This window comes from Orycteropus afer, unplaced genomic scaffold, assembly GCF_000298275.1.
Source record: "Orycteropus afer afer isolate SDZICR_OR568_19922 unplaced genomic scaffold, OryAfe1.0 scaffold00007, whole genome shotgun sequence".
NCBI lineage: Eukaryota > Metazoa > Chordata > Mammalia > Tubulidentata > Orycteropodidae > Orycteropus > Orycteropus afer.
The window spans coordinates 22920283-22933341 of NW_006921594.1; the positions used below are offsets into that span (position 1 = coordinate 22920283).

General features: G+C 38.1%; 1 protein-coding gene across 1 annotated transcript in view; it reads right to left on the reverse strand.

The window, feature by feature from the left end:
• Window positions 1-13059, reverse strand: part of SEMA3C (semaphorin 3C) — a 210462-nt gene that overhangs the window by 19802 nt on the left and 177601 nt on the right. Inside the window, exon 12 of the mRNA XM_007944851.2 lies at window positions 1709-1797. Coding sequence (XP_007943042.1) covers window positions 1709-1797 — 89 coding nt within the window. The remainder of the gene's footprint in view (window positions 1-1708; window positions 1798-13059) is intronic.

A 13059-nucleotide genomic window follows, 5' to 3' on the forward strand; every position in this document is an offset into this window, starting at 1 on the left:
TGGGGCTGATGTCCCCCACATGCATTTACACTGTCTCTATTTTTCCACTGAGAGTTTATTCTTTGTGATGATAATGCTGGCACAAGTCATACAACAGACCTTAAACAGTTAGCACATGACCAGAGTAGCTCACATTTCTTTAAAACCTTTCCATAACATATATGTTTGGGTTTATGTCAAACTCACTTAATTAACAATACTTCCTGATTATCAAAAAAAAAAAAAAAAAAAGATATTTCAGCATTAAAAATGAAGTGTGCCAAATATGACGTTTTTTCTATCTTGAGAAAATGCCAGAATGGAACATTTTATATTATTTTTTGCAAGCCAAATTGCCCCCACCAAATTGAATATGAAAATATATCTTACATATAATGAGATTTTGGTTCATCTAGTGAAGCAATTGATTTCTCCACAAAACAAGGTGTGGAAAAACTCTCGAACAGGCTTTAGTGGGCATGATTTTAACACTAATCACAAAAAGACCATATGCCAAAGAGAGGCTAGCATCAAGAATTATGAATTTTCAATAGCATATCGGGATATCTGCCAAGGTTCCTCAGGTTTTCTACTTGATTTGATTCCTTTTTATATTTATTCACATTTACCACTTATTAGCATTATCTTGTAGCATTCCATCTTAGTTCCTTTTATGACAATAAATTCCATATTTTTGGGGACCAAAGGACTGTCCATTAAAGAGTCAACTCAATCTGAGTCCACTCAACTAAGAAAAGTTACTTACTGGACTAGCAATAGACTATTCCCTCAGGTAATGCTACATTCATGCAGTCATACTGGCTCTGATCTTTTATCCTCTTTGGACCATTGTTTCTTAATTGGTTTAGTTGAAAAGAGTGGCTTGCAGCAAGAATGCTTCTCAGCCAAAATTTCTTGGCAATCCAAGTAGCTCTTGTGGCTGTACTTTACCCCTCTTTCCAAGTGTAGATAAAAGGGAGTGACTGACCTGTAGTGACCAGCACGGTAAGGAGAGAAGAATGTGACACAATACCACAGATGCCCCCTTCCACTCATGGACGCATGAAGAACAAAGACTTTGCTATGGCCAGGGGATATTGCGCAGGACTGATCTTCCCTATGTGTGCCTTTTTCTTGTGTTTTGTTTTTGTTTTTCTTTTTTCAACTCAAATTCCAGTGTAAAGAGATTAATACAGTGAATCTGAAGTTCAGATGGAACATGCAGTTCTGAGTGCTAAAGAGACATTTGTCTTATTTAAATAACTGCAGTGACAGTGGAATTGATAGCAATAAAAGAAGATAAAGCAAAACAGTGTTTCTTGAAAACCATGGCTCAAAAAATATGAGGAAGCTTATCTAACAATCAATTATGTGAAAGCACTTGGGTTTCAGTGGCTTGTGAGGCAAATGATAAAAGCCCTTTTGTGGCAACATCTTCCAGACCCTGACCGCCAGAATTCATTTTTTAAAATAATCATGAGCAAAATTCTTCAAGCTAAAGCAACAATTCTTCAAGTTGTGATGATGGCTGAAAAAACGAATCCTTTTATGCTAAGATCATTTAAAATATATTTTTTAAAAAATTAAAAATATTTGTTCTATATTTCTTATTTTATCTGGTATTTCCTACCTGTAATAATGTATAAAGTTCTTTATTTGATCTTTTGTCAAATATTTGTCCTCTCCAGTGGCTGTAGGTGAAAGAAAATAATAAAAGAGATGTTCAAACCTTAAAAACTTCCAGTTCCTCCAGAATGAGTTCTCCACCCGCAGAGCTGTTGGTGGGGAGCACAACCACCTTCTGCACAGTGCCCCGATCTAAAGCAAAGAGAGAGCCAGGAGGGTGTTGCAACATGTTGTTTAAATCAAAGACATTAAGACACAAGACTATACACTTAGAAATTAAGAATAGTATTTATGTATTTACTTAGTCATCACAAAGTTATTATGCATTTTGAACTATTACCATTTACAAGAGGCTGAATTTATTCCAAATTTCATACACTTAAATTGAGATTACATACAATTCAAAAGGAACTGAAATGAACAGCTTGTGTTTGGCACATATTTAGTGTAGGAATAACTATGAGGGAAGAAAAGAATGTCCAAAAGTCTTATGAGGTCAAAAGTTCGGAAGCTTAGTAAGACATTTCTGGAACAAGTGAGCATTCTTGAACTGTAACAAATGACTTTACACACTATAGTTTGAATCTTAAGAATATTACTTCCATAGACATCATTATAAAGTGACACCCTTATACTTTTAACATTAACACATAATGATTTACTATTGAAAAAATGGTTACATTCTATAGTTATATTCTAGGTCACTTGTTGTTGTTATATGCCGTCAAGTCAGACCTGACTCATAGCGATCCCTCCTTGGGTTTCCGAGGCCATAGCACTACAGAAGTAGATTGCCCAACCTTCCTTCCGAGGACTGACTGGTGGGTTTGAACTGCCAGCCTTCCGGTTAGCAGTCAAATGCCTTAGGCACCATGCTACTTGGTATTTGATCTGTAGCTGTAGAGAGTTTAGACACTGGAAAACTCTTGCTCACAATTGACAATTGTATTTAAAAGCAAACGTAACTTTGATTTTATTTTAGATGTGACATTTACTAATGGAATAATTCTACTGCTTCTGTTATTTTCTTTACCATTTGGCAATATATTATCCTAGATATTCTTAAAGCATACGAGGAATTCTGAGATTATATGAGCCAAATAAACTGAAACAAATAAAATATTCACTTATATTCCTCAGTTAGAGAGTGCCCAAAATAGAGATGGTCAAATTAGCTAGCTACTTCTGTAGAGATACTGCCTTGGAAACCCAAGGAGGGGTCGCTATGAGTCAAATCGACTAGATGACAGTGGGTTTGTTTTGTTTTGTTGTTTGGTTGTTTACAGCCATAGTCTCAAATAAAAGCAGAATACAAGGGATCTTGATTGCAAAATATCCCAAATATAAAACTCTGAACACTGAAAATGGTACAGTCAGGAATTCTGGTGACGTAGTGCCTAAGAGAAAATGCTAAAGTAGATACTCTCAAAAACTTTAAGTCCACTTCTGATAATTAGTCAAGTTCACTAAAACAATGGTTTCTATAAAACTGAAAAATTATAATTCTTTATATTAAAGAAACTCTACTTATCCAATGTAAATATCTCATTTACATTATTTAAACTCTCCAATTTTATTGTTAAAGATTACTCTTTCACAAGTCAGCAATGGCTAGAAAATTCTCCTTTAACTCAATATAAATAGAGCTATCTTTTTGTTTCTTTTATTCATTAGTTTGTATTCTAGAGCTATCAGAAAGAAATTCAATCTTTTCTCCACATCCCTCTAATTCTACGGAGACGTCTTTTATACCCCCTACATTATCTTTCTTTAGGCTAAGCTTGTGCATACCCTTCATGCATACAGTGTACAAATTCCAACCAAATTATTTTGCCTGCCTTTTTCTGGACACCTCTCAGTTTTGCATGTTCTTATTTGGTGCTCAGAGTCACATGTCGTTATGCAATTGTTCTACCTCAATGCTGTGCTTCATTGATACTGTACTCTTCAAAGGCAAAAGAACAGTTTCAATAGTTGATTAACAACTTAGTTGGTCAGTCAGGATCTTTAGTGTTTGGGTCCTCAGAAACAAACATCTCAACCCTACTGCCCACCATTTATAAGGTTCCTCTACAGGTGTCTTTACATGTCTGGTCTTGTTACAAAGTGCCTAACTCTTCTCCACAATCTCCAATTGAAATTCCTTAGAGACAGATTTAATTTGGTCCAATTTGCACACATCTACCTCACATTATTAGACCACTACTTTGGCTGATAGATCATGTCTCAAAAGTTTAAATATCATTTCAAACAATGTGATTCATAGGCAGAGTGATACTTAGGGAACCAGCAACAGCTGCTTCTTCAGCTGGGAGATGTTGATGAGGTAGTTTCTCCCAATACATACATGGTAGATGCCTATAGCCTTCTTTTCTGGAACATACTTGCAAATATTTCATTTTGCTATCCAGAAAAATCTTTTGAGATATCCTTGGGCTGTATATCATTCACTACTAAATAAATAAATAAACTTGGGTTGTCTTCTATCACAATATTCATTAATTGATTCAACAAGAAATTACTGAGTACCTTCAATGATACAGGCACCATGTCCCAGTATTGATTCAAAGATATATAGGCATAATACCCAAGAGTTCAGTTTAGAATTTATAGTTTGTGAATAGTATGCATGTTCCCCTTAAAATGTTAGTCAGTGAGAGATGTGCATTCCAGAATGACAGTAAAACTCCCAATTACTTATGTGCACATAAAGCTATCTCTATACCCTTCTCTTTGAAGATGATAATATATTTATCAAACGTCTTCCTTCTGGCCACGGTAAGAATGATATTCCTTGAATGAATTCAGAACTATAAATCCTATTTATTGTTCTGCGTTACTGGGATATCGATGTTATAACTTTGGGGAAACAACATACATAATATATAGTTAGAGTGAAACAGTCTCTTCCTTTCTTCCCCTTAAGTATCAGTTTGTTGTGTGTAAAATATAAATAATAATCATACCCTTTGTAATGACTATATGTTCTTTTTTCCTCTCAGAATCACATCCATATGTTTTGGTGACAACACCCTCACACACCTTTTGGAAACAATGTCTCTCTTATTCTCAGTCTACTTGGTTAAGTAATGGCTTACTCCTCTCGAGATCCAGTGGGAGGCATGTGACTTAGGCCGATCCAACATAAGCACTGCACCCTCCTGCCACTGTGATGCATGCACACATGGATATGGATAAAAGTCAGCCACTCACTTGGTTAAATGTGTGGGAGTCTCTTTATAAGTGGGTGTTATAAGAAGTGTCAAAGATTTGAAGATCTGGAGGTGCTAGAGCTATCTTTGCTACCACATGCAGAGACTCCATTGGAAAATAAACTTATTACAGAGAAAAGCAGAACTTAAATATGGTAAAAATAATTATGATAACATCATTTTAGCAGAAATTCAGCAATGTTCAAGATTGGCAGCTTCCTCCCAGATGTCCCAATTGAAGAGAGAGAGGAAAAAATAAATAAGTAACTAGTAGGAGCTCTGGTGGCATAGTGCTCAAGGCATTTGACTACTAACCAGAAGGCTGGCAGTACAAACCCACCAGCCACTCCTCAGAGGAAGGTTGGCCAATCTAGTTCTGTAGTGATACTGCCTCAGAAACCCAAGGAAGAATCGCTATGAGTGGGACCCAACTTGATGGAAGTGAGTTTGTTTCTTTCTTTCTTTCTTTTTTTTTTTTGGTTAGTCTGAGTAAGGTATATGGTTACTTTTAGTAAAAATTAAATGAATAATAGATGGAAAGAGCTTAGCATAGTGTTTGGCACACAGTAACCTCTCAGTTTACTATGGTAAACTGACTCAGAAGAAGGAAGGGGCCATCAACTTCTCAACTCAAAGAATTGGCCAGTGAAAACCCTATAAATAGCAGTGAAACACTGTCTGATACATTCCTGGAAAACTTTAGGAATAGCCATGAAACTGTCTGATACAGTGCCGGAAGATGAGCCCCTCAGGTCAGAAGCCACTCAAAATATGACTGCAGAAGTGCTGCCTCTTCCGAATAGAGCCGACCTTAATGATGTGGATGGAGTACATCTTTCAGGGCCTCCATTGGCTGATGTGGCATGACTCAAAATGAGAAGAAACAGCTACAAACATCCATTAATAATCAGAACATTGAATGCACAAAGTATGAATCTAGGAAAATTGGAAGTTGTCAAAAATGAAATGGAATGCATAAAGATTGATATCCTAGGCATTAGTGAGCTGAAATGGACTGTTTCTTGCCATTCTGAATCAGACAACCATGTGCTCTACTATACCAGGAATGACAAATTGAAAAGGAATGGGTGGCACTCATTGTCAAAATAATGTTTCAAGATCTATCCTGAAGAACAATGCTGTGAATGATAGGATAATATCTATATGCTTATAAGGAAGACCGGGAGCTCTGGTGGCATAGTGCCTACGGCATGTGACTGCTAATCAGAAGGCTGGCAGTTCAAACCCACCAGCCACTCCTCAGAAGGAAGGTTGGCCAATCTACTTCTGTAGTGATACTGCTTCGGAAACCCAAGGAGAGGTCACTATGAGTCAGATCCGACTTGAGGGCAGTGAGTTTGGTTCAGTATAAGGAAGGCCGGTTAGTGCTACTGTTATTTAAATTTCCACAGCAACCACCAAAGCCAAAGATGAGGAAATTGAAGATTTTTACCAACTTCTACAGTCTGAAATTCACTGAACTTGCAATCAAGATATGTTGATTATCACTAGTGATTAGAATGCAAATGATGGGAACAAAGAAGAGTCACTGGTAGTTGGGAAATATGGCTTTGGTGATAGAAATAATGCTGGATATTGCATAATAGAATTTTGGAAGACCAATGACTTATTCCTTGCAAATACCTTTTTTCAACAACATAAACAGTGGCTATACACATAGATTTCACCAAAAGGAGTACACAGGAATCAGATTGACTACATCTCTGGAAAGAAGCATTGGAGAAGCTCAGTATCTACAGCCAAAACAAAGCCAGGAACTGACTGTGGAACAGACCATCAACTGCTCATATGCAAGTTCAAATTGAAGCTGAAGACAATTAAAACAAGTCCACAAGAGCCAGAATATGACCTTAATTACACCCCTCCTGCATATAGAGGCCATTTAAAGAATAGATTTGATGCATTGACACCAGAGACCGAAAACCAGAAGAATTGTGGGATGAGATCAAGAACATCACCCATGAAGAAAGCAAAAGGTCATTAAAAAAGCAAGAAAGGAAGAAAAGACCAAAATGGATGTCAGAAGAGACTGTGAAACTTGCCCTTTAATGGAGAGTAGCTAAAGCAAATGGAAGAAATGACAAGATAAGAGAGCTGAACAAAAGATTTCAAAGAGTACCTTGAGAAGGCAAAGTCAATAATTATAATGAAATATGCAAAGATCTGGAGTTAGGGAAGAATACAATTGGTATTTCTCAAGCTAAAAGAACTAAGGAAAAAATTCAAGCCTTGAGTTGCAATACTGAAAGACTCTATGGGCAAAATATTCAATGATGTGGGAAACATCAAAAGAAGATGGAAGGAATATACAGTCATTATACCAAAAAGAATTGGCTGATGTTCACCACTTCAGGAGATGGTATATGATCAAAAACCAATGGTATTGAGGGAAGAAGTCAAAGCTGCACAGAAGGAATTGGCACAAAACAAGGCTCCAGGAATTGACAGAATATTCATTGAGATGTTTCAACAAATGGGTCCTGCACTGGAGGTACTCACTCATCTATGCCAAGAAATTTGGAAGACAACTACCTGGCCAAGTGACTGGAAGAGATCCATTCCAAAGAAAGGTGATCATACAGAATGAGGAAATTATTGAGCAATATCATTAATATCACATGCAAGTAAAATCTTGCTGAAGATAATTTTAAAATGGTTGCAGTAGTATATTGACAGAGAACTTCCAGAAATGTAAGCTGGATTCAGAAGAGGATGTGGAATGAGAGATATCATTGCTGATATCAGATGGATCTTGGGTGATAGAAAAGAATACCAGAAAGATGTTTACTTGTGTTTTATTGACTCTGCAAAAGCATTCAATTTTGAGGATCATAACAAATTATGAATAACATTGAGAAGAATGTGAATTCCAGAACACTTAATTGTGCTCATGAGGAACCTGTACATAGACCAGGAGGCAGTCATTCAAATAGAACAAGGAGTGTGGTTTAAAGTCAAGAAGGGAGTGTATCAGGGTTGTATCCTTTCACCATACCTATTCAATGTGTATGCTGAGCAAATAATCTGAGAAGCTGGCCTATAAGAAGAATATGGCATCAGGATTGAAGGAAGATTCATTATGAACCTGTGATATGCAAATGACACAACTTTGCTTGCTGATAGTGAAGATAACCTGAAGCACTTACTGATGAATATTAAAGACTACAGTCTGCTGTATGAATTACACCTCAATATAAAATGAAAGCCTCACAACTGGACCAGTAAGCAGCATCATGATAAATGGAGGAAAGACTGAAATCATCAAAAATTTCATATTACTTGGTTCCACAATTAACACTATTGGAAATAGCAATCAAGAAATCAGACAATGTATTTCACTGGGCAAATCTGCTACAAAAGAACTCTTTAAAGTGCTGAAGAGCAAGGTGTCTCTTTGAAGACTGTTATTGTTGTTGTTATTATGTGCCCTTGAGTTAGACCTGACTCATAGTGACCCTTCCTTGGGTTTCCAAGGCGGTATCACTACAGAAGCAAATCCCCCAACCTTCCTTCCGCAGTCAAATGCCTTAGGCAATACGCTATCAGAGCTCCTCTACACTACTAGAGCTTTGAAGACTCTAGGTGTGCCTAACCCGAGCCATGTTATTATCAGTTGCCTCATATGCATGTGAAAGCTGGACAAATGAATAAGGAAGGCCAAAGAAGAGTTGATGCTTTTGAGTTGTGGTGTTGGCAAAGAAGAATACTGAAAGTACCATGGACTGCCAGAAGAACAAACAAATCTGTCCTGGAAGAAGTGTGGCTGGGATGCTGTTTGGAACTGAGAATGGCCAGACTTCATCTGATCGACTTTGCTCCTGTTATCAAGAGACCATTCCCTGGAGAAGGATATCATGTTTGGTAAAGTGGAGGGTCAGTGAAAAAGGGGAAGGCCCTCAATGGGATGGATGTGACTGCAATGATGGGCTTAGGTATAGCAATGATTGAGGCTGGCACAGGACTGGGCAGTGTTTCGTTTTGTTGTACACAAGGTTGCTATGAGTCGGAGCCAACTCGATGGCACCTAACAACAACATTTTCAAACAAATTGCGTTACCTTGCATAATTCTAGTATACATTCTCTATAAATAGTCTACATAAGTTTGTACTTATCCTGTATAAAATACAACTTTCCCAAATGCAAAATTGGGGATCATTCCTTTCTCTTTATCACTTTGGAGAAGAATTTCTCATCTGAAATGAATGCATTTTATAATCATTAATTAGCCTATTTACTGTGCAGTTTTATTTTAGAGCAGGCTGTTCTGCATTAGTTTTTAAAGTTTAAAAACACCTGAAGCTGGACTGGGAGAAACATCTGTCCACATTTCTGGGTGCTCTGGTTAAGGCAAGAACATTCCCCTTTGCATTTCATCTCAATCCACCATTTACTCCTTATATTACCCTCTTCATACTTTCTCCTGCTCACACCTCATTCTCTCCCACCTGAGGTGGTTTTCTCTGCTCAAACTTTTCTGGTCTGTAAGAAGATAGGAGAATAAGGGGAATAGCATATTACAACAAGGACCCTCACACATAAATGAGCCACATATAATGATTTTGACCCCTGTTTTTTTCCTGTTTGCTACTTTCTTCTCTCAAGTCTATCATGATATTACACCTTCTTATTCTCCTGTTATTTTCATGATCACTTGTTCTCCATCTTCTTGGTAACCACTTTTTATTTTCCTACCACTTAAATGAGGTCCAGGGAGTGCAATTCTTATCTGCATAGTCTTCTCGCATGACTTCATTCATTCTCCTGGATTCAGCTACACCTACATTGCTAAGGACTCCCAGATCTACATCTCTAGCAATGCTCTCTCCTCTGAAGCACATCTACGATAATATTCTCTTTGACTCATTCATCTGGATGGTCCAGCAAATCTTTAGCTCAGTGTGAGACAAATTTAAGCTTAAATTTAATTTTTGTTCTTAATAGCATCACAACCCTAAGCAAGTAATTTTACCAAACTTCTCAAAGCTTCAGGTGCCACAATAAAATGGAGCTAATGATTCTACCTAATTCTGTTGGTGTGAAACTTTAATGAGATAATATATTTTAAGTAATTAATTCAGTTCCCAATACATAATGGCCTATAGGACACGATAGGTGTGATATTCCTAAAGGAATTCATTACTTCCCTAATCTGTTTACCAATTTTCTATTTCCTATACTCTTATTTTCCAAGTCATAAATCTACAATACACTCTAGACACTTTTTTCACCCTGATAATTCTCCCAAATCAATATGTTGTCACTAGGTCCTTTCATTCTAAATATCTCTTGAATCTACTTATCCTTCTCAACCTCCAATTCAGACTTTCATTATTTCTTGCCTTTATCATGCAAAAAGTCTCTGAACTGGCCTTCTTTTCTCTGTTTTAATTGTATCCTCCACATCACTGTCAAGGTGACCTGTCTCAAATACCTACAGGGCAGTGTGTCAAGCACATACTAAAATGACCCTCAGTGAATTACATTCTTGTATATTGCCTCCACTTCAATACAGAGAAGGACCTCTGGTGCTGCTGCAGTTAAGGCTGCTAACCAAAAGGCTACAGGAGAAGGATGAGGTAGTCTGCTTCTGTAAAGACTTACAATCTTAGAAACCTAATGGGGGTCACTATGAGTCCGAATCCACTCAAGGCAGTGAGTGGGTGGTTTGATACAGGGCACTTGCTTCTAAGTAATATTCTATTATGGGTTGTCAATCCTATGATTGCATTAAAGTATTTTAAGACTCAGTCTTCTTGTTGTTGCTGTTGTTATGTGCCATCGAGTTGGACCCGACTCATAGCGACCCCTCCTTGGGTTTCCGAGGCAGTATCGCTATGGAATTAGATCGCCCCATCTTCCTTCTGAGGAGTGGCTGATGGGTTTGAATCGCCAGCCTTCTGGTTAGTAGTCAAGTGCCTTAGGCACTGAGCTACCAGAGCTCCTAAGTCTTAGCATACTGAAAAACAGAGACCAGCTCTGATAGCCTCAAGAAAACAAATTGCTATTTGAACTGCCAGTGAAGACAGCCATGTGGCAGGGAATTGAAGGTAGCCTCTAGGAGATGAGAATCTTAGTCCTACAACAGCAAGGATCTGAATTGCCATCAGCCATGTGAGCAGGAGATCCTGAGCTCCAGAGAAGAACCCAGGCTCTCCCACACTGTGATTGCATCTTGTGAGACCCTGAGCACAGAACCTAACTAAGCTGTCATACACAGAAATTGTGAGATCTCAAACATGTACAGTGTTAAGCCATGCATTTTTGTTTTTGGTAATTTAATATGCACCAATAGGCTCTTATCTAAAATACAATGCAAGTAGTCAATCCTTCTCTGGACTCTACACATCCCTATATTTTATAACTAAACACACAGCTTTCTAGAAAGGGTTTATAATGTTCTTCCCTGAGATATCTTTTTAGCAAACTCTCTTATCTCCTTCAAGTCTTTGATCAACTCTAACTTTCTCAATGAACTTAACTCTTGCCACTAAAACTCTCTAAACCTCCTATCTCTGCCTCACTTTTTCTTTTTTCAATAGCACATATCATTTAAAACAGTATATAATTTACTTACTTATTATGCTCATTATCTCTTCCAGAAGTGAAATGTAAGACCCATAAAGGGAGAAATTTTAGTCTCTGTTTCACTGATATATACTAGGAGCTCTGGTAGCATAATGCCTAAGGCACTTGACTGCTAACCAGAAGGCTGGCCGTTCAAACCCACTAGCCACTCCTTGAAAGGAAGATGGGGCAATCTACTTCCTTAGTGATACTGCCTCGGAAACCCAAGGAGGGGTCGCTATGAGTCGGGTCTGACTCAACAGCACATAACAACAATAACAACAAGCACATCCAAGAGTGCCTGGCACATAATAGTTGCTCAGTATTATTATACTTCACTGACTTGCCTCCTCTATTGGGTCATGAAGTCCTTGAAGGAAAGTGCTGTTTTAAATTGTGTGTGTTATAAATTGTCATGCATTAGGCTCAATGAATAAGGAAGAACAAAGAAGAGTTGATGCTTTTGAGTTGTAGTGTTGGCGAAGAGTACTGAAAGCACCATGGGCTGCCCGAAGAACTAACAAATCTGTCATGGAAGAAGTGCAGCTGGAATACTCCTTGAAAGGGAGAATGGCCAGACTTCATCTCACGTACTTTGGTCATATTGTCAGAAGGGACTATTTCCTGGAGAGGATATCATGTTTGGAAAGTGCAGGGTCAATGAGAAAGGGGAAAGCTCTCGATAAGATGGTTTGACACAATGGCTACAAGGACAGGCTTAGGTATGGCAAGGACTATGAGGCTGACACAGGACTGGGCAGTGTTTCATCCTGTTGTATATAGATTTGCTATGAGTCAGAGTCAACTTGATGGCAACTAGTAACAACAACAACAATAGGCTCAATAAAGCTTTCCAAGGAAGGAAATAATGACATATTTGTGATGTATCATTAGGCTTTTCCATATTTGAGAAAGAACTATAGAACATAAACATATTATCTTTTTGGCATTGATTGGTAAGGGCTTTGCCATAGTTTTAAAACATCAGAATTAGAGACTTCCGGTAAGATGGTGGAACAGGCAGACAAACTACACAGACCCTCTTCAACAAAGAAAAAAGAAACCAATTAACAGAGATACAGAAGATAATCCTGGAGCCCTGAGCTTTGGAAAGAAGTATAAAGAAGTGGATTAGGCACTAACTAGTGGAAAAACCTGAATGAAAACAAGGAGTACAGAAATGGTTGAAGCAGCAGACTCTCAGCTACTCTGATGAGACCAACAGCCTGAATATTTCCAAGTGGTGTTAGGACCTGAGAACTGACCTAAAGATCAGCCCTGGTCACCAAGGGCTGCAGAGATGTCTGCGCTGGTGGCCTATGACTAGGAAGGGAAACAGCAAGGAGAGAGACAACCTGAGCTGTGGACTTTCCACTGAGAGTGAAGCCATTTTGATTGTCAACAAGCAGTGGCCATTTTGGATATTTAAAGTGACAGCATTCTCATTCAGATTCCAGGGACCTAAGAATAGGCTCCATTTTCCAAAGACAGCAGGGACATATGAGAGGCTGACAATGGGAAAGGAGACAGGTGGTAAATGTATAAGTGCTGCCAACTAGTAAACAGATGAGCACAACACAGTACCCTGCTTATGTAGATAACATCCAAAGAAAATAAAAATCGTGGGCAAGTCACTCCAACATATAATCACCAATT